This window comes from Numida meleagris, chromosome 5, assembly GCF_002078875.1.
Source record: "Numida meleagris isolate 19003 breed g44 Domestic line chromosome 5, NumMel1.0, whole genome shotgun sequence".
NCBI classification, from domain to species: Eukaryota; Metazoa; Chordata; class Aves; order Galliformes; family Numididae; genus Numida; species Numida meleagris.
This window is the reverse complement of record NC_034413.1, coordinates 2,421,136-2,442,511: the sequence shown is the minus strand read 5'-3', so window position 1 is coordinate 2,442,511 and position 21,376 is coordinate 2,421,136. Positions and strand designations below refer to the sequence as shown.

The 21,376-nt window shown below is 42.3% G+C and overlaps 1 protein-coding gene across 2 annotated transcripts in view; it reads left to right on the top strand.

The window, feature by feature from the left end:
• DOCK1 (dedicator of cytokinesis 1) overlaps window positions 1-21,376 on the top strand; it is a 279,672-nt gene that overhangs the window by 135,289 nt on the left and 123,007 nt on the right. For both annotated transcript variants that reach the window (XM_021400439.1, XM_021400440.1), the window contains exon 28: window positions 20,980-21,081. In XM_021400439.1, coding sequence (XP_021256114.1) covers window positions 20,980-21,081 — 102 coding nt within the window. The remainder of the gene's footprint in view (window positions 1-20,979; window positions 21,082-21,376) is intronic.

Here is a 21,376-nt window from a genome sequence, read left to right as displayed (position 1 = left end):
CGGGGGGCGGCGGGGACGGGGGTGCGGGAGGAGAAGCGGGGAGCGGCGGCGCGCTCGGAAATCCGTAATTGGGGCTGGGTTCGGCGGTGACGGATGGGGTTGGGAGCAGCGTGCGCTGCCGTGGTGGTTGGCCGGGTCCCCCGTTCTGGTGGCTCTCCTCGGCCGGGAGCGCCGGGGACACGCTGGGATGCCGCTGTGCCGCTTCGCCCCGCGCCCGATGGTTCCTCTAGGGGAAGGACGCCTCGGGTGCCGGGCGGATGCGCGGGGGCTTCTGTCTGCTTTCAAACCGCGGATAAAAGGGGTACGAGCTAAAGGTGATAGGCATTCACGACAGGGTTCTTACAACTTCACTCCCATCTCTTCTCCTCTGCCCTCCAGCCGCACTATTGCTTTGCAGAGGCCTTATCAGAAACAAGAGAAAACCGCGTTAAAAGGAAAGGGGTCAGGTGTACAGAGGCAGGCCTGCCCGTCAGCAGATGCCACAGCAGTCTGCCCAGCCTGGGCAGCAGCAGTCAGCCCTTTTCCTTCTGGAGCAGCACAGTAGCGCTGCTGTTCCCTAAGCGCTGCTTTTCTCTCCTTTTAGCACAGTGTGAACCTCAGTGCCCGGCGAGGCGGTGCAGCCGCGCAGTGCGATGCAGCAGAAGCACTGGCTCAAGTCCTGGACATCTTTTTAGAGTTAATTAGCTGGAGCAGACCATTGCACCAGCGAGCGCACGCTGCTGCTGTAGCGCCGTATTTGTGCCAGCTCTGCTATCTCTGCGCAGGGACAGAGCCCGGCAGTGGGTGCGGAAATCCTCACGGCCCCGTTTGTCACGTAAACATCAGCGTGGAGATGGATGCACAGAAATCCTCGCCTGTTAAATCACGATTTAGCTGCGCAGGGCTGGAGCAGAGGAAGGTCCAACGCAGCACGCGGTCAGCAGAGGGCAGTTCCGCTGCTCTCCTTACCCACTACCTGCCCCGGTGCTCCTCGGCCCTCCTCCCTCTGTGCCTCAGCTCTGCAAGTTCACAGCTCTGCAGCCGTACCACAGGGCTCTGAGCTCGTGGCGTGGTGAAGGTTGCGGTTCGGGATCTCTCCGGGTTTCTCAAAAGAGATCTTATTCCGAAGAGATAGCTGGGAAGAACTTCAGTGCCAGCTTGCTTGCTTGAAGGAGAAACAAACACCGTGCTTTTTTTGTTTTTCTTTTCATCAGCACTGATGTGCTTTATTCCAAGACCTCTGCAGCTTTCTTTATGCTGAAATACAATTGGCTTTGACTGTAGCCAGTATATAAGCTTGGGTAAAATTAAGTGGTGTGGTGACCACCTTTTAAATACGTATGCTGCTTGGACAGAAGAAATTGATCATCTCGAGCGGGCGCTGTCACTTTGTCACAAGCTGGGCACGTGAGCAGTGCAGCCTGCATCCCACAGACCGGGACTGCCGGGCGAAAATGCTGTGGCTGTGTAACCTTAGCAGCTGGAAGGAGAAAGCCCTCTGACAGAGGCAGCAGTTAAAAGAGCATTATTATCTTCTCCGTGATCACATTTAGAGGCTGTTGTGCCAGGGCTGGTTGTTCTTGCACAGCGTTACGCATATGTCTCATGTATAAAGGTAGGCGACTGTGTGACTTTTTATTTCCCTGTAGATTTTATGAGAATCAGAAGGGTCTTTCCAGCTGCAGTTTGTCCTGCGTGTGTGTACTGCTTGCACTATTGGTGTGAAGCATTGCTAAGTTGTACACGGGTTCCAATTAATCATGGTTTGTGAAGAATGATGCAATTCCTGATTATCATGCTTCGCGTCACCGTAGGTGTGTGTAGAAGTAAATACGCTGGGAAAATGGAGATGCTTCATCATCCCATTTGCCAATTTTTCAGCCTTTAAAAGATGCTGAGTGCAACTGTGCTATAATGAAACGTGTCAAAATTATTCTTGAAAAGGGAGAGGGAGTTCTGACTTCAAACTGTAAAGGCACAACGAGAAAAAAAGACGATTTATTACTGTTCTTTAAAGTACAAATTCATTTTGTTTTAATGGACTGTCCAATCTTCACATATTGCCTTTTTCTTCGGGTACTTGGCAGGAAGGAGTGAGTGCTTCCCAGGGCCCTGACGTGTGGGTGTGCTGGTGGAAGCCCTGCCTTGGATTTTCAGGCCAAGTAATGCTGTGACCAGGCTGTGTCTAGGAGCGGTAGGGCGTGAATTTGGTGGTACCCCTGCTCAGATAGAGAACCACTCCAGGAAGGGGTGCTCCCTGCAGACACCCAAGGTCAGGGGACAGGGCTCTGAGTATCTGATTGAGCTGTGGGCATCCCCGTTCATTGCAGGGTTTGGACCAGAAGCCTTTAAAGATTTCAGCATGAGCCCTTTTGGTTGCCAGCGTTTGGAGCAGAGGCTCCTTGCGCTCATTCCAGCTGCATGGGTCAGCCGGGGCCGAACGCCCGTAAACCGTTGACATTTTTGGCTGGTGAGAAGCAGGAGGGCTGCTCATGGTGAGTGCTTTGAGCAGGTGCTTTGTGCGATTATGCTCTGCTAGAACGTGCAGGTCCTGCAGTGCAGTGCTAAGATGCGATTTTCTGGAAGAGTCCGTGAAGTTCTAGTCAGTCCTTGAGGAAACGAGCTCGAACCCAGCTCAGGGAGAAGCGAGCAGCAGCCAGCCCTGGTTATCTGCCAGGTGTTTCAGCTGGCGCCGGCGTGGGAAAGGTGTGGAAAAGGTTGGACCGCACCAAAGTCATTTTTAAAGCCCGTGTTCGGAATTCTCCTCGATTAAATGCGCATCATATGCTGAGGTCCAGATCCTGGAAGGAGTTCAGGGTCCTATCAAAAGGGGAAAAGGCAAAAATAATCTGGTGCCAAATGCACAAGTGCGTGACTGGAGAGCAGCTGCTGGCACAGACTGAGACTGCCACAGCCTGCTCCTTTCCTGCAGGACTTCCTTCTCCCCTGTTTCTCCTCCCAGTCATCCCCTTTCACGTGGGACAAGGGACACTTCGGCGGTGTGCGCTATGGCTGAGGGTGTCAGCCATCTGCTCCGGGTTCTGTCGCTGTGAAGCTGCAGTGCTGCCCAGGATGGAGGGGATTCAGCCCTCCAGCGAGATAGCTGGCACTTCCTGGGGGTGTGGACATCATTTGGTTTGGGTTTGTTGGGTTTTTTTTTTTTGAAAATATAAGACTTTCTGCCTGCTTCTTGTAATTAAGTAACTTCCATTAGAGGGTGCTAATTACTGTGCTAGCCCAAAGCGCATCAGCTAGCTTACCAAGAGTATGTCATCATTTGGGATTAGTTAATTTATCACAGGACCTTTTGGCCTTCTGTTTAGCTGAAAGAAGGGTGAGCTTTATTTGATTTGAGACAGGTAGGCACAAACTGTTTTGCCTTTTCACACCGAGTCGTTTGGGACCAACGCTATCATTCTGTCATTGCAAAAGCAAGTGTGCTCACATCACCGAGTCTTCGTTCGCGTGAAAGAGGTTGTTGCTTCCATGCCTGTGTATGAGAGCTGTGAGATTCTGTTCTGAACCTGTTATTTATTTATTTACTTGAACCTGCCAGCAGGGGAAGAAAAATGGAGGAGCGTTAAATATGCTGCTCTCCTCCAGCAGAGGAGAATGCACGCTTGGCTGGAATTTCAAGCAGGTCCTCATGCAATCCCATCCTGAGAGGTACTCCTTGATTTGAGGAAGGATTTGGCTGCAACGACAAAGAAATAAGGTCTCTCAGAGTCTTCTTGTTTGGCAAATTTTGTGATATTTAATTGGGTGTCTCACTCCGGGATAACTTTTATTCCACGAGCTTGGACAATTCAATCTGAGTCAATGCTTGTGTCGGTTCTTTATCTGTGAAGCACAAGTAATTGCACATCTGTTAATTTAGAGGAACGTTTTGGAGATAAAGGGGATTTAAGATTATAGTACCCGTAATACCTATGTGCAGCTAAAATGTTAAATAGCTGATGAAGTGAACTGCTGTTTATGGGTGTTCTGCTTGAAGAAGGAAAATGCTGAGTAACATCATTAGCTGTGATGATAATTTCTTTACTTTTGTGGTATAAATATGAGCAGGATTTGGACCTCTCTTAATTTCCCTTTGCGCAAATCGCCGGGAGAAAAGCACAACAACAAATCTTAGCAGCCAAAGCTCAGATTTCAAGTTGAGGTTGAATGCTGTCTCATTAGGAATCCAAATTGCTGTGGATGTTAGTTTGCCCTTCACATGAAGAAGGAGGACCTCATTTTGTTGGGGCGGAAGGATTTTTTTTTTTTCATATTTTCACTGTGTTTGTAGTTCAGGAAAGTTCCTGTTCAGTGTGTAGATATTTTTGGGAAGAGCAGTGAACTGATAATTGGAAATCATAGAATTATAGAATCACAGAATGCAAGGGACCTCAAGGATCATCCAGTTCCAACCCCCTGCTCTAGGCAGGAGCACCTCCCACTAGACCAGGTTGCCCAAAGCCCCATCCAGCCTGGCCTTGAGCACTCAAGAAGCACGTACAAAACTCCATTTCAGTTGTGAAAACTGCACGTCCGGTTGCAACAAACGTGCACCTAACTAAACAGAATTCCCTGAATAAAGCTTGGCAGAAAATGCCATGAAGGAAGTTTTGAACCTTTTTCTTTCACCACCATTAATGTTATGCTCTTGTGCTGAGATTACAAGAAAGGGTACATCGTACAACCTACTGTGTCTCGTTCACATTCATAAGCTCTACTTCTCTTTGTGGGTGAGAATGCAGATGCAAAATTCAGAATCAGTTTTACAGCAGGAGAGGTCCACCCGTGGCAGTTACGGGCTGTTTCCAAAGTCACACCTCCACCGTGACCCAGACAACACAGAGGGCCCACTTCCAAACTCCTGAGATTATCAGACAGTCTCTCGTGGTGTGTACGAGTTGTCGAACCACTAGCTAATGAAGATGTTCTCAAGAGATGCAGAATTCTGCACGGGTTGAGTTATCATGCAGCCTGTATGGTTGGGAAATAAATGAGGGTCTGGGAGACCATGATGTATGATGCCCTAAATGGCTACATTTTGTTCATATTTGAAAGGCAGTTTAGCTTGTCGTCATTACTGATGATTTGTGCTTTTATAGGCCTTCCTTTTGCATTTCAGAAATCCTCTGTGCCCATCTGAATAATGAATCACCATGTTTGATTTGCTCAGTAAGAACAAATGTGAAATTATATTCTTATTAAGATGTCTTGAGAAACCGTAAGTGTGGGTGAAATTTTCTAAAGGAGCATCATGCCAAGTTTGCTAATATTTTGTTTTGTCTTGTTTATTTTATTATCTTTTCACGTCGCGGGGATCTATCTCCAACTGCTTTATGGCAAAGGGAGAAATACTGCCCTGTTTAAAAAGAAGAAAAAGAAAAAAAATCCTATCATACTTTTGATTGCTTTCAAACAAATGGTTTCAGATTTAAGCACCTAATGAAATCTGGAATGAGCTCGAATTCCATCTTAGAATTCAAGTTACTGACAAAAGGAAGGCAAATGTAACAAATAATGGGAATACTTTCATCTGCTTCATATTTGCTCCTTGGTGGAGTAATATATTATTTATACAACATTGATTTCATTAGAAGGCGGATTTGATGTAACTTTTCTGTCAAGCTGGAGACCCATTAAATGTTATAAGGTACTGTAAAATCTCAAGCCCTCGGTAAGGTTTTCTTGATTCAAATTTAGAATAGTTCAATATTTCAATAAAGCACAAAAATACAGGCTTTTGCGTGCTTTTACATATTCCTTTAGCATTAGAAGCCCAGATAGCACCTCGATGTTAATGCGTGGTGCTTAACAGAGAAAACAAGCTAAAATAAAATGGATGAGAAATGAAAATCATACAGAATTATGCGAGAGAAGTAAAAGTGAGCAGTGCAAACAGTCTGAAGTAAATTGGATGCGCCATTTCTGTTGGTTCCATGAGTCTAAAGCAACGCTGAGCGTTGTGGCCGCAGGGTTCAGAAATGAACCCTTCAATTCTGCCTCCAAAATCCATATGTGGGCACCAAAGTCTCAATAATTTTGACACGTGGCAGAGGAATAATGCCAGTGCTTGGAAGCAGATAGGAAGAAGCAGGTTGTGGTATCGCGGGCACCCCATGCCTTGAAGCACGTACTCCAGTTAAAAGCTTCTGTGCTGTTATTTAATGAGGAGCATGTTGAAAAAAAGAGGAGAAAACTCAGGTCTAATGCTGTGAATGATGGTGGCCACCACAAAATTGAGAAGGAGTGTAATGCAAAGTGAAGGAAAGAGAATCTTGTAGCCCACCTGATGCTTTGGGAACGGGTAACTTGTGTTGGGTCTTAGTAGGGCCCTTTTAGCACAATTCCTTAGCACAGAATGACTAGGTAAAGAACAGAAAGCTATTCAGGAGGTATTTAAACATTTCTTTCTTTATCTTCTATATTTTTCTTAAAAACAGTAGTTTAAGTGTTCCTGTGATAACAAGGGATGGAAGCTGCCATAGGAGCACGCAATGTTTGAAAAGGAGAGCACTTTTTTAGTCCAAAAACTATAGGAAACTGTTGGAAACTTCACTTTGTTAATGCAGCATCGAATAGGAGCACGTCGCACTTGAAAATTTAAAAGAACTTAAGAACTTAGACCGAGCAAAATCTTCCTATTTATGTTGCTGGTACTAATGGGAAATAGTTGTATAGAAAAATAATACGGTAAGCTTTGAGTCTGAATTTTATTATTTTTTTAATAAAATAACCTGGGAATGTAAGCATTTGCAAATAAGGATGTGCTAAATTCATGGTTGACTTGCAAAGGCGTAATTCTTTCATGTATTGAAATGTATGTGACAACGTTTTACCTTAAGAAAAGAGTATAAGAAGTTATTTTTAAAAGTTGGGAAATCCTAGGAGCACAGAATATTTAAATAAGCTGTTAGGCAGCATTATCTGATTATAAATATGGGAAGCCCAGTAATGACACTAAATGAGTGTATGGTTTACAGGCAAAGTGAGGTTTTTGTTAATCCCAGTGGCTCCACAAATATGGCATAATAAAAATGGCTCTGTCCTTTATAAAAAAAAGGAATCTTCAGGGTACTCCCTTAAAAACCATTGAAAGTAGCACCACATTTTGATTTCCTTACATTTTTAATCAAGCTCAGCACTTTAAATATTGATACTTAGCAACAGCTGAGGAGCATGATTAGCACATGCTTCAAATCGGGGAGGTGGCTTTCAGCACGGAGCCTGGTGCCTCCCAGTAAGGTGGGCTAGGTTGGTGGGGCTGGAGAAGCCCAGCCATGGGCTCAGGCAGTGATTGCAGGAAAACATGCAGAGATTAGTACTTTCCGAATTGTTCTCTTGGAGATTCAGCCATGCAGTGTTCCTGTAGCCATCTGGAGTGCTTCAGCTGGGAGCCTCTGAGGTTCTGTGTGCCCAAGGAGCCCGGTGTTTGTATTTCAGCATGAACAGCTGAAATGGGGAGAGGAATCAATTACCATTAGGGGGAATCCTCCTGCAGAGCTGCAGTGCAAGAAGCACAGGTTTTGCTGAAGCAGAGTGCTGGTGAGGCTCAGCAGCAAGGTGGGCAGATGCAGGAGATGCCACTGGAACGCAGCCAAGGACTACAGCATTTTTCATTTTCTTCCAGAGAACTCCAAGAGGAGAGAATGTCAATGTTAACCTAAGGGTAATTATTCCGCGTTTCTTTTCTTTATACAACGCGGTAGAGACAAGGTCACTTAAAATCTGAAGGTCTCAGTTGAAACAGTCTCCTTACATCTGAGGAAGCTCCTTTTTGGTAAGGCCGTGTGACGAAGGGGAGCAGCAGGTTTTGCATTGTGCAGAGTGCCTGGGCCTGCCCTGCCGGGTGCTGCTGGGGGCTGTGCGCCACGGGGCTGGGCCTGCAGCAGGGCTGGGGCCGAGTCCCCTCATCACTTCCTCACGAAGTCCTTAGTGTTTCTGCCTCTGAAACGTCTGAAAAGAGAGAAACAGATTTTGTGCTTACTGTGATGATGTGTTGGTTTTTTGTTTTTTTTTTCTAAAATGTGTTGTAACTAATGGTTTTCATATTTAGTTTGGGTTGGAAGGGACCTTAAACACCATCTACTTCCAGCCCTGCTCCAATCAGCAGGATAGTTTCAGTTGTATCATATAAATTATATAGGGTAAAAATACATTTTAAAGTGGGTTTAAAAGCTATACCTCCATATTTCAGTTTCTTCCCGCTCTTCCTTTCTTTGTGCCCTCGTCTCCGCTGCTGCCCCAGCCCCGGTGGGATCAGCCTGCTGCCGTGGGTGCGTTGCATTCCCAGATGTCACACATCCATTGGAGCATCTTGTCCTGCAATTTGTGCCCTCCCCTTCTGAACCCGCTTCTGCTGTTTGCCTCCACAGCTTCCCTAGCTGCAACTAACACTGCTCCCCAAGTTTAAAAACAAAATGCTGAAGTTAAAAAGGACTTTCTCACATTTGCATGATTTGTTTCTTGTTATCTTCAGCAGCTGTCTCCAGGGTCTCATCCTGCAAAACTTGTAGTTTGCAAGCCTCAGGTTGTCTGCATCCCTCCTCTACCTTTGTGGTCCCTCCTGAAGAGCAGTTCCTCCATCTCCTCCTCCTGTACCCTCTGCTGTGTCTCCCTCAAGTTTTGGGGCCTCATTCATTTACCGAAGCCATTGTTCCTTCTCTGTGAGATTATCTTGAAATGAATCTTTGATTTATAATGAACGTCACCAGAGCTTTATTTGTGAGCTAAGTTCTTACTTGGGAGGCTGAAGTAATGAGGTTTGTTTTGATGAGTAATTTTGTTACTTCACACCAATTAGAAGGTGACAGATAAGCTCTGTAGCAATTGATTACCTGGGGAAGGTCCTGGGGCTGAGAGGGATGCTGAGCAGGTGGTAGTGCCCTCCCATCAGGGCACAGGGGACAGTCCCGGCCCATGCTGCCCTTGTTCGTAGTGTTTTAATTAAACAGAGTTGAACATAAAAATTTGTTTAACAAGAAATGAAAAACTTTTAAAATTCTGAGTGTTGCTAGCAAAAATTACAAAGTGAAGATTCCTGGCTAGAGAACCTCCAGGTATTAAGAAAAGCAGAAAGTTTGTCTGTGTTAATTTTTCCATTTAGTAGGGAGCAAAAAATGTTTTAATAATGCACAGGGATGTGATGAATATTTTCTTCTTATTCATGCGTATTTATCACTTGGTTTGAATTGTAAACATGTTAATTTTTGCCTTCTGGCTAATGACTTCGTGTATTGTTTGTCCTTTCTGTGTGCAGACATTGTCCATATACCTTATGGTATATTCCATATAGGAATAGGCATAATCAGGTTTACTTCCTTAGCCCTGTAAGAGATTTTGTCTTACTGTAGTTATTCTAAGACATTTTTAAAGCTATTCAAAATATATATCCTTGAATTTACCACCTCAACATATAATGAGTCGTATTCAGCCATCCCAGTCGAAGTTTCTTGGTGATTTCAAGACCTGCTTTTGCCAAATTGAAGGAGTGGGTGTGAATGTTGTAGGCTCTACCATAAATCGGGGCCGATTTACTTTTCTGCTATGGTTTCAAATATTCTGCCCCAAAAAGGAAGGGGTTCTGGTGCCTGTGTTAAGAAGTTGCTTATGATGGTATACCGGATTGAGCAGAGTTTTGAGTAGAACATAAAAGCAGTGCTTTCTTAACCTTAGCTTCCTATAGCTATCTGTGATAATTTGGATAAAATGGAGTTCAGATACCAGAGTGAACATCTTGCCTCAGCACAGCCTTCCTCCCCCTCCCACAGCTCTGCTGTCCAGCTGTTTTCAGGGCTGTTCCTTGCAAAGAGATGAGTTAATCTGCTTTATAATATTATTGTTATGCAAACTCTAGCATGATGCGAGCTTTCTTAAGTAATCCAGTGTTGGGTAGGACTGCAGTCGGAAAACTCTCTCTTCTCACATCAGAAGCTCTCCATAGATAAGCCTTTTTTGACATGTACATGCTGAGCAGGACAATTTAGTCGATCCTGTTTGCAATTTACTTCTGGGGAGTTATTTTCTAAAAATCTGAAGAAGAAATAGACTTGTGCTTTTTTCAAGTAGTAAAGGCTACTCAGTATTTTGCACAGATCTGAGCATATAAAGGCAGAAGAGTATGATTTGTGTCTAACTCTTTATGCATCTCATGAGATTTCTATGGTAATATGAAGTGACTTTTTAACATTCAGTGCAGAGAAAAATGTTCCAAACTAAAGCTAATTTTTGTCTTTGAATGGACTTGGGGACCTGACAGCTGTATACATGCACATGAGCTGAATGCATCTTCAGACTTTTAATATATTTTCTGTCTCGGTAGAGAAACTCTTCCATTTAGAACCTCTTGCTCTTTCCTTTAAATGACGTTTTCTGTTGTCTCCATTTTGGTAGCTTTTGTACCTTTTAAAGAGCTACAAAAGTCCTTAGACTTTCCTCTTAAATGTTTACAAACTCAGTGCTTTTATCCACATGCTTTTGTTGTTGTTTTTCCCACTTTGTTGAACAACTGAGCCATCTTAGCCTTAGTACCAGTGCATTAGTGCTGACTTCTAGATTTTCTTCCATGGGCTTAATGGCTAAAATTGTTAGTGTTGGTATCAAACACAGCTGTTCATCGGGAGCAGCCATGCAGGTGAGTGGACAGAGGTGAGAATCAGACCCACTGCTTTCAGTAGCACCTGATGAGCGTATAGGAGAAGAACAAATGGAGCTGGACTTGGACACAAGTCTAACAGTAGAAACCTGCAGCCCATCTTTGGCCTGGCTGCCATCTCTTGGGCGCCTGAATGGCACAATGTGGCACCACCAGTATCACTGAGCTCTGACAACTCGCATTGTGCATTATTAAAAACATGCTTTCTTTTCTGCTCACACCAGTGTTGCCATGTTAACAACCATAAGATGATGTATTGTATGCTTAAATATTATGTTTATCATGGAAATTTTAATTAAGTGACTGAATATTCACCGAAGATGACAGGAGAGAAAGCATTTACCTGTGCAGCCTGCTGCAGGGAGCCTGCTTTGGCAGGGGGTTTGGACTTGATGATCTCTAGAGGTCCCTTCCAACTCCTACAATTCTGTGATTTCTAAACTCGTTCCATGTATCTTTTACTTAACACATGCACCATTTTTGTTTTTCCTTGGTCTTTTAAAATATTCTTTGTATATTTTGATCTCTGAAAACCATTTAGTTGCCACAACTGCAGGGGTTTGAACGTACTACATCTTCGCAGAGAAATTTGAGCTCCAGTGCTGGGGCTGGGACTGAGCACAGGAGCTGGGCACCAGGACATGAAGACCTGTTTGTGTTCGTGTTCTTCCTGCTCGGTTGCAGCCTGGGAAGGAAAAAGGGGAAAGCCTTGCTGTGCCAAGGCTGGCTCCTGCTGGCTGCTGCTCCTCACCTGCTGCGGCCTCACTGCGCGGCCTGCTGGGCCGGGGCTGCGTCCCTGTGCCTCCCACACAAGGAGCTGGCTTGGCCTTGGAACGTTTTAAGTCACCGATTTTAATCTTGTTTTGAATTTAATTGTAATTGCATTTTCAAAGAGAGATTAATTCTCATTTAGGTGTGGATAAGTAATTAAAAAAGATCTCAAGACTTAAGTTGCTGTTGCTAACCGCATGCATGTGCTGTATGTGTATTAAAGCAATTACATAGTTGAATATACATCTAATCCTATTCTGAGTGTTTAAGTGTTACTGCGTTAGAAAATGATAAATGACTTCTTAGTTGTGAGGGGATTTACTTTTTTCCCTTATGATTTCTGCCAAGATGGTGTTGGAAGGAAAATGAAATTCAATTAAAAATGGAAATTTATTTCAGTGGTGGAAATCTAGCATTTAAAAATGCTTTGTTATTACTTGAAGATATTGAGTGTGTTGGATATCATAAGGAAAATTATCAAAACTTGCTTTACACCTGAGTCGTTCCAAGTTATTCAGCACAGAAGCATTCCCCTTGAAGGCTTCGCGTCTATTTTGGTAGGCCTGCAAATGCAGAGAGACCAGAATGAGCTTCCTTCTGGGAGCAGGAGAGCTGTGCAAGCAGGTAACTCCTTTTGGTCCCATACTTTGTGCTGCTGAGCCAGGCTGAGGGGAGCTATGCAGGATTTGGGTGCTGCCATTGAGGTTTGGGTAGCTTGGCTGTCACCACGTGGCTGCACACATTGGCTCTGTCCTTCACGAGTCTGGAGATGGTGCCCTGCATCTTGGGTTTTTGGTGGAAGGGGAAAGAGACACAAAGTGCCCTGGCTTGGAAGTTTTTACTTTGTTTCATAGCTTCTAAGTAAGGTACCAATCTGAAATAAATGGAATAAACTGAATTGAAAATAAATATAAATCTGTGTGCTTGCAGAAGCAACTCTTGTGGCCATAGCCTGGTTTAATTACTTTGGAAAGATGTCCGCAGTGGGCTGCCCAGTTACTTGCTTCAGTTCTCTCATTTGGCTATCCTAAAAAAAAAAAAAAAAGCTTTTAAAGTTTTGATTATTCCAACTGATTGCTTCTTCAAGTTGTCATACTTTTATTTTAAAAAGTACTTAGAGTACAGGAAATGTATTTCAATTTAACACTGTTTTAATTCACCCCTTTTATTCACGAGTTAGCGCTGCTCCCATTTACTCCTTGTTCTTACTCTGAGAATTGTCAAGAAGACCAGGAAAGCAGAAATCACCTTCCATTACCCCCTGTGCCCATAACTGAGCAAGTGCTGTTTTTGTAATGATGCTTGCTGCACGCTGTCTTATTTTCTGCACTGCTTTCTGCTCCAGAAACACAAGCATGGCTCCTTTGGCCTTGGAAGGTCGCTAAGGGGCCCACAAACCTGCCAGCAGGGCAGCTCTGTAGAGGATTGCTCAGCTCAGGCTTTGTGACCCCACACATGCTTGGTTGTGTTCCATCAGCAGTTCAGTGCTTCCTCTTGGGCTATTGGATGTAGAGATTGGCTCCAACTCTGGAAAAAATCCCAGTTTGTCCTTTGTCAAGCTGATATCATCATGTAAGCCTTCTGGTGTTGGATTTCTGCTGCATTTAGGTACCTTACTTCCTCCAGTAGGTAAAGTGCAGGGACCTGTTTATCTGAAATGTCTTGTTGGGGATGCAGTCCTTTGAACTTTGTGGTCATCATTCCAAACAGTATTGAAAAAAGAACTTAAATGAACTTGAGTTTTCACCATATAAACGTTCAGCTGGTTTTTCTTAGGTTGCATATTTTTGATTGTTGTTGTGTTCTTTTATTGATGTGTCTCTGAGCTTTGAAGCTCTCCTTGATACTGTACGTTGTTTAGCAGTAGGTGGCCTGACATAATCCCCCTGGGTATTCTGCATTTCTCTGAGTTTAGTAAGAAATAACACTCACATTTAATAATGTTATGGGGAAGAATTGTATCACTCTTGGACACAAAGCTGCATGTCAACTTTTTCAGGTGCTGCACGTGGATCCTTCTCTGCTTTCAATCGAGTCCTCATTGAACTGCTATTGTTTCTTGGATTCCTGCCTTTAATTAAATGCAAAGTGCTAAATAGTTCTGTGCTATTTGATAGTGTATCCTTATTAAATATAGATATGGCTGCTTCTGTAAATACCTGTAGACAGCCTCCAGCACTGCCTGTAGCAAAATATTGAAATCTGAACTTCTTGCTTATCATTGTCTAATAGGGATTACTACTGAATTTTTCTGCTGCTGCTCAAAAACTTGGCATGTGTTTTACAAAGTAGAACAAGCTGAAGAAATTATAGACAAAGTAAGACTGCCTGCATGAGAGACAGCCTACAAGATGTATGACAAAGAGAAAACTGCCCGGTAGAAAATTCCAGGGGGAGAAACAAAACAAAACAAAAACCTGACAAAATAGCTGTCAGTGTGACTAGGGCTCGCGGTGGGGTCACCTCGGTGGGTGGTAGGGCTGCGCTCACAGCTCCTGCTCAGGACCCCGAGTGAATCATTTCTGCTCTCTGTGCTTTTGCTTTTGTGGCTCTGTAATGGAAATAATGCTTTTTCACATTCCCCTGGCGAATCATACTCTAGCTGCTGGGTGGCAGTTGCAAGGCATATGAGCAGTAACCAGGCTCCTCCAGACCCTTTCTTTGCATCTGTCCTGGAGAGGTACAGGTGTGATTTGGGAGCCAGATTACAGGTGAAGAGATAAGTAAGATCAAGAGACTGCTGTTGGCAGGGAAGAACGATTTCACTTCTGTGAAATCCCATTTGCTATTACTAGATATTAATTTTTTGAGTGCCTCTTGTCTATCAGTATAGGTAATGAAAGTCTAGCTTAAAATGCAGACGCTCCCAAAATTGTGTTTTCCTTATTTACCATAGTGGCCTGTGGTTTTGTGTAAGTAATATCGCAGAAAGGTAAAATCAAAAAGCTGTAACCAAGGGCCTGACCACTTCAGCAGTGCCATCTTTCTCTATTGAATCAGTTTTCCTACTCTTGGGGAGAAGGGATTGAGAGCATGGACTATAATCATTTTAATTTTCACATCGTACAAATCATAGAATCTCCAAGGTTGGAAAAGACCTCCAAGATCATCCAGTCCAACTGTCCACCTACCACCAGTATTTCCCCACTAAACCATGTCCTTTAGTGCGGCATCTAAATGTAAAGAGAGCCCTGTCCTTTTTTAAACATTGATGAGATTTACAGTGGGTTCTGTCTGCAAGGACTATATCACCCTCCGCCGAACCAAAAGATGAGGAAAAAAGTTGAACATCAGAGACTGCCTTCCCCATCAAACCTCCTCCCTGTACAGCCTCCTCTCATATCCTCTGCCTGTTCTGACCTGTCAGTATTGTAGCACGGTGTGATGGTTTATGTGGGTATGAACCAAAGGCAGAAATTAGTTCAAAAATTCGAAAAGCTTCCCCAGGGACCCCTTCTTGCAAGTTCCTTTTTAACCCAAGGATATCTAATCTGCATGTTTCTATCAATTAAATTTTGATTGCATATTTTTCTGATCTTTCTTTCAAGCTTCTTGAGTCCCTCAATAAACCAGCTGTTAAATATTTTATATCACAACAGTCAAATGAGAAGCACCAAAAATAGAAGAACTTGGCTTAGAAATGGCTTTCTTTTAGACATATATTCATCAAGCAGGGTTGTCTGTCTTGTAGGAGGGGCTTCATTTACAAGCTAGTAGGGAATGTTCCCATATTATTCCCATGACTATAGCTGTAGGGCTATCTTGCTGCGACATAATTAGCTTGCATGCAGACAATATCCATAGTACCTGTAGGCTGTCACAGTTATTGGAATATCTGCAGTGTAATCATTCTTACCATAGGATGCCAGTTTTATCTTAAACTTTTTCATCCTTGTATTTGCAAGACTTAACTTCTTTGTCTAGTCTGCATCAGCTTGGTCGTGGCCTTCCTCAGAGGTTGCTCCTGTATGGAAGCAGTTCCTAAAATAGAGAGGGATGCACAGACACATCAGGTCTTGTTTGCTGTGCATCGCTTTGCGGGTCCGTCCTGCTTCCACCCAAGTGGGGTGCAAGGCACTGGGTGTTGTGCAACAGTGTCAGCTACGTTAAATATAAGTAATTCTAAATCCCATGATGGTTCTGTTTAGATTTTATAGACTGTGCTAACTGCTGCGTCTGCAGAATTCCATAAAAATTGATTTTTTGTGGCTTTGCCTTAATTTTTGGTGGTTTTTTTTCCTTCTTGATTATGAACCTTGCCCATAAATACTGTTTTTTATGTATTTTCACTAGCGTTCATGCAAGCATAAAATAAGCCACCTCAAACAGATCTGTGGGCAGTTCTCTAGATTTTAAGTGAAAACATTTGTAATGTAGCGTGGGGAAAGGCAATTGCAGTTGGAAAACCAAAAATAAGTGGGCTGACCTTCAGAAATCTTAAGTGCTGTGATTTCAATTGAAGGGCAAACTATTTAACACTGAGACTCTTTAGAGTTTTTTCAAATGAAACGTTTTTTGGCTGAAATGGACTTCTTTGAAAAAGAGCCTTAGAAAAAAATGATAAATGGTGCTGCTAAAATATCTCATTAATTTTTTGCTTGCCTTCTACAAAAGTTAGTGCAAAGCACTTTCAGACTAGAGAATGTTTTGTATATATTCTCATTGTGCGTGTCACCAAGGTTCTAATAAATAATCCTTCTGCAAAACGAATTCCAGCCAAGCTGACGTGATCTCATGTTTGGGTTTTGATCGGTGTGATGATCCTTTTTGCTTCTCTTGGCAAACAGGTTTCTCTGCATTCAGAGTGTTGGTTTTTTTTCCCCTCCATTCTTCTCCAGTGTGCAAGGATTTTCCTTTCCTTTAAATGAAACAGTAATTGGGATGATTTTGTTCATCCAGAATTGATTTTAAAGTAGGGTCAGAGCCTCGGCATCCGCCCGGGGCAGGTGCCTGTGGGTTCAGCTCTCCTTGCTGTTGGTGTGTTGGTTGGCAGAGGGCTTTCTTTGGTAGCAAATGTGTTACTAAGAATCAGCGTTCCCAAGTAGGGTGCCTTCCCAAATAAATAATTAAGCTAATTTAATAGAGATTTCCTTCTTCTGTGCAAAACTTTCCTTTGTTCAATGCATCCGCCAAGTCTATTTTTTATTAATTTCAAGAGCATTGGTCCACTGAAAACGTATCCAAGGTGGAGCCTTGGAAAAACTGGGACCTTGTAAGAGTAGGTGTGCATCTTCATAGCCCTGAAGTGGTGGCAGTTTTATTCATGGCTCAACCACTTCTGTTTATTGTTAACGTATACGTAGTATGCGTTGCAAGCAAAGAGAAAACTTGTGTCATCGTGACATCCTTGCAGACTGGCAGGTAGTGGTGAGGGTTTTCACACCGTTTCAACAAAGGGAATTCTGTGAAAATACTGTGAAAGCCAAAACTTAGTGAGAAGCTCATTTCAACCTTTGTGGGTGTTTTTTTTTTTTTTTTCCTGCTAGCTGCTTAGCCCATATAGGGAAAAATACCAAAAAATAAATGGCTTTTAGCATATTCATGGTTTTTTTTCTTTTAATTTGATCTCTGATTCATTGTAACAAAGAAATAATAATGAAACATCTCTTAACTAGTTTTGATTTTTCTCACTGTGCGTAAGGGGCTTTATGTTTCCAGCTCATGTTTCCCAGGAAGAAAAGGGACCAGGCTATTTAAAATGAGATATTTTACCCCTAAGGGAAAAAGACATTGACATGTGCTGTGCCTACTGCGGGGAGTATTCTCACTCTGAAATTTTTCAGTGTTATTATTACTTGCGAGGATTATTTTATATTAAAATTTAATATTAAAATTTCCCTTTCTACGTATATTAAAGAGCTGTTTGAATGCTTGGTATTTTATTGTAAAAATAATTTAAGAAAATCACTACTTTTTGAGTATCCGTGAGCATCTTCAGATTTTCGTTTGGCAGTGTATTTTCTGGAATTAGAAGTAAGTTTATGTTTTGGAATGACATCATCTTATGTACAGATTGTTGTCTGAATAATAATGCGTTTTTTCTGAAGAAGAATCAGCATATTTGGTCTTTCTTTCCCTTTTTCTTTTCTTCTTGAATACTTCATTTCCAGTGTTTCTTTCTAACAAACTAAGGAAGGATGTGAAAGGGTCTTCAGTCTGAGCTTTGACACTATTTCAGTGAATAAATAGCTAATAATCACGCGGGGCGATGGCAAGCCCTGTGTTGCCCTTGCAGTACTTGCTATATTAATGTAGGATTGCAATTACTTCTAAAGTTAAAATTGAAATTGATTTTTTGGGGAAATTAGTTTTTTGGGTTTTTGTCTTCTCATTGCTTCAAGTGCTGTGCGGCAGGAGATGGCAATGGTCTCTGGATCCATGCGAAAATTAAAAATCAACTGAAGATTAAAATTTTAAACGTTGTTAGCTATTGCTAAATAGTTAATAGGCAGTATTAAAAAACACCTACAATACAAATATTGCCTATAAATAATTACAAATTTTTATTAGTGTTGTAATTAAGAGCATGCTGGCTGCGAACGATGCCTCAAACTGATACGAGTAGTGTACTTCTGATATTAAACAGGTTTTCCTAACCAGCAAGGCCTTTGTCCCATTTTAGCAGGTAGGGAATCAAGAGAAATGTTGTGCAGAGTGTGTGAATCATAGAACCACCAAGGATGGAAAAGACCTCCGAGATCATCTAGTCCAACCGTCCACCTACCACCAATATTTCCCCACTAAACCATGTCCCTCAGTACAACACCTAAATGTTTCTTGAACGCCTCCAGGGATGATGACCCCACCACTCCCTGGGCAGCCTGTTCCAGCTCCTCACCACTCTTCCAGAGAATAATATTTTCCCAATGCCCAACCTGAACCTGGCGCAACATGAGGTCATTCCTTCTCGTCCTGTTGCTATTTACATGGGGAAGAGGGCAAACCTACCTTGCCAAAAATTCCCTTCAGGGAGTTGCAGAGAGTGGTAAGGTCAACCCCTGAGCCTGTTCTTCTCCAGACTAAGCAATCCCAGCTCCCTCAGCTGCTTCTCATAAGAGTTGTGCTCCAGAGAAGGTGGAAGGGAACAGTTCCATGCTAACGAAGGAACGTTTTGTGTTAGCGAGGTAGTACTGAGAAGAGGAGAAAGCTGTGTTGTTTCATGCATGGAAATCAGAATTAACAGTGATTAAATTGCCAAGGACCTCGAGGCATTCTGGTAGGAATCCCTTCTGATGTAACAACATTTAACAAGTTTCTGTGGTTGGTATTGTGTTTGGTTTGTTCCTTTTTTTTTTTTTAACCAACGTTTAAATGTGTTACAGAGTTCCTTCACCTCCATGTTTCATTTGTAATGCCAACCTTGTTTATTTTTCTGTATTCTTCCTGCAGCAAACATTCCAGGTGATCAGCACGCTCTCCTATTTCCATTTTCACATTCACAGTAGATGCAGGGTGTTGACTGACCAGACATCAAATTTTCAGGTGTCCTTTGCAATTCCCACCATTCAGGAATGGTGATGAAACCCATCCCTGTCTCTGGCTGCTGCTGTGTCTGAAAATGGATGTTAAAGTGCAGGTGGAGGTTCTGTGGTTGCTCCACTTCCATTTTATTCTTATGCAAGGTTGCCATAATAACTTTCTCGGGTACAAAATTAGTCTTTTGGCTGTTGCAACTGTGTATAGTAAATTACACATCAAAAGGGTAGGTAAACACAGAAATACGATCAAAGCTGTTAGATGGCCATGGAAAGTACTTTCCTGTAGAAAGAAGCAGAGGTTGGGTGCTTACTGGTGGTTTACATGAAAAGGATTGGATTTGCAAATGTGTGGATAATGTTTTCACCTGGAGGAAATGCACATTTATGTATTTGCAAAGCAACGGACTTTACACATTCATTGGATGAATGAGCATCCATAAAAAGGTACAAGGAGCAAAACCAAGGCTGCCTTGATGAGCTCTGCTGAGCACTTAGGGACCATCTCCAGAGTCCAGCAGGGAGCCATGGGCTGAGTTACAGCTGGGCTGTAGGCTTAAGTAGTCAATTAAAAAAAAAAAAAGATTCAGTGGAACCTCACTTTGACTGATGACCTTATTAAGGGAAAGAGGCCTTAATGTCAGCAGGTGAACATCTCCTCACAGGCATAAGCTCTTTTACAGTGTCTGTTATGGTAGTGTGCTGGTTATACAGCATCTTGACAATTAACGTTTTTCTTTAGAGATGATCCCATCTGATTTACATTTCATAGTAGTAAACATTATCTTTTATACATCTGCTGCTTCTATTCTTGCCGTAGCGTTACATAAAGTTCTTTTGATGTCATAGAACAGTAGCTCAGGTGGCCCTTTACTTTCAGATTATCCATTTGCATGTGCCTAAAGAACTCTCATCAGAGATGGTTGCGTAGTGCACAAAAAGTAATATTCTCACATGGACAAAATCAGTTATGTAGGAGTTCAGCTATAAAGTGGAGGACATAGGAGGAAAGCACATTGAAGGAGTGCTTATCTGGTAGAGTTCGGGGGATTGGAGAGTAAATAAGAGGGCTCATAATGCACACAGGTAACCTAATGTCATTTTGTATTTGATCTCAATTACTTGGACTGATGTAGCAATAAATATTCCAAATTGAAAATAATAAAGATCTTAAAGGTAAACAATAAAGAGTCCGTGCTGTGCTTAGAAAGAATCAAAATGTACTGCGTCTTCTGTCCCACTATGCATGGCACGGAATAACCTTGAATAGGGCACAGAAAGGTGAATTTACAGTTCCAGCGAACCGTATAGACCATTATTTATTTTCCGAACAATTCTGTTGATTTTTTTTTTTTCCGACGACGTTTTTCTTCATTAAAGATCAGAAGAAGTGTGGATGCTATTACCATAACCAGTCAACGTGTTTTTAGCAGATAGCCGCAGGAGGAGTATGAACAAGCAGAAATGTCACTTACGGGGTTGGAGTTTCTAGTAGCAAGAGAAGTGGTTTTTCATAAAAATATGCTTTTGAGGCCTGATATGATATTTTTATGTGCCAAGGGAAAAGATTAAACTTTCCTCGTCACTTCTTACGTTTTCCACGGCTTGGGAGAGAGAGGTCTGGCATTGCTGCCCCATTTCTGTGGAAGTTACTGGTTTTAGGATTTTTTTTTTTTTGTTAAGCATCACGGTATCTCAGAATACCACTCAATAAATTAAAACTTGGGGCTAGACTGTGATTCTCAATATGATGATTTTAAGAGATTTCTTCCTTGAGCATAGCATTGACTTCTCAAATGCAAATACTGATATCGTGTGATATTTTTGGCAGTAGTTATTACCTTCCAAAGCCTTTAATGCCTGAGCAATTTTTATATGAAGAGTATGTTGCAAAATCTTCAGCGGAGATGGTTATAAAGCCATGAAACTGGACAGAGAAATATTTCAAGGGTTTTTTTTGTTTTCTTGCCAGGTTTTTGCATATCCAGTCATGAATTTAAATGACAGAATTCTCTCGGCTGTATTTTGTAGGGCTACCAGTGCTATGTTCTGATAGCAAGTACTGTATTGCCCTATCTCCAATCACTGTTTATATTTTTGTTTCCATAGGGAAGTTTTGTTGCCTGCATGACTGCCATTTTAAGGCAAATGGAGGACTATCACTACGCTCATTTAATCAAGACTTTTGGCAAGATGAGGTCAGATGTTGTGGTAAGTGTAATGTATTTCATCTAAGAACAAGATAATTTGTTTTTGTTTTATTTTCCTGTTACTGTTTTTTAAATGCAGTTATGAAATGAGACAAAGTGTTTAAGTTACAAATGTAATATAAAATAATGAATAAAGCAGTGTGATGTTTTTGGAATTTGCAAAGGACCAAATTAACCTTCCTGCCACATGCAGGAATGCAGCTCATCTGTGGAGCTGTTCAATATTTTCAAAGCAAGCTCTGGGACTTGGATTTAAAGTAATTAAAAGAAAGTATTAGGAGATAGTAATTCCAAGT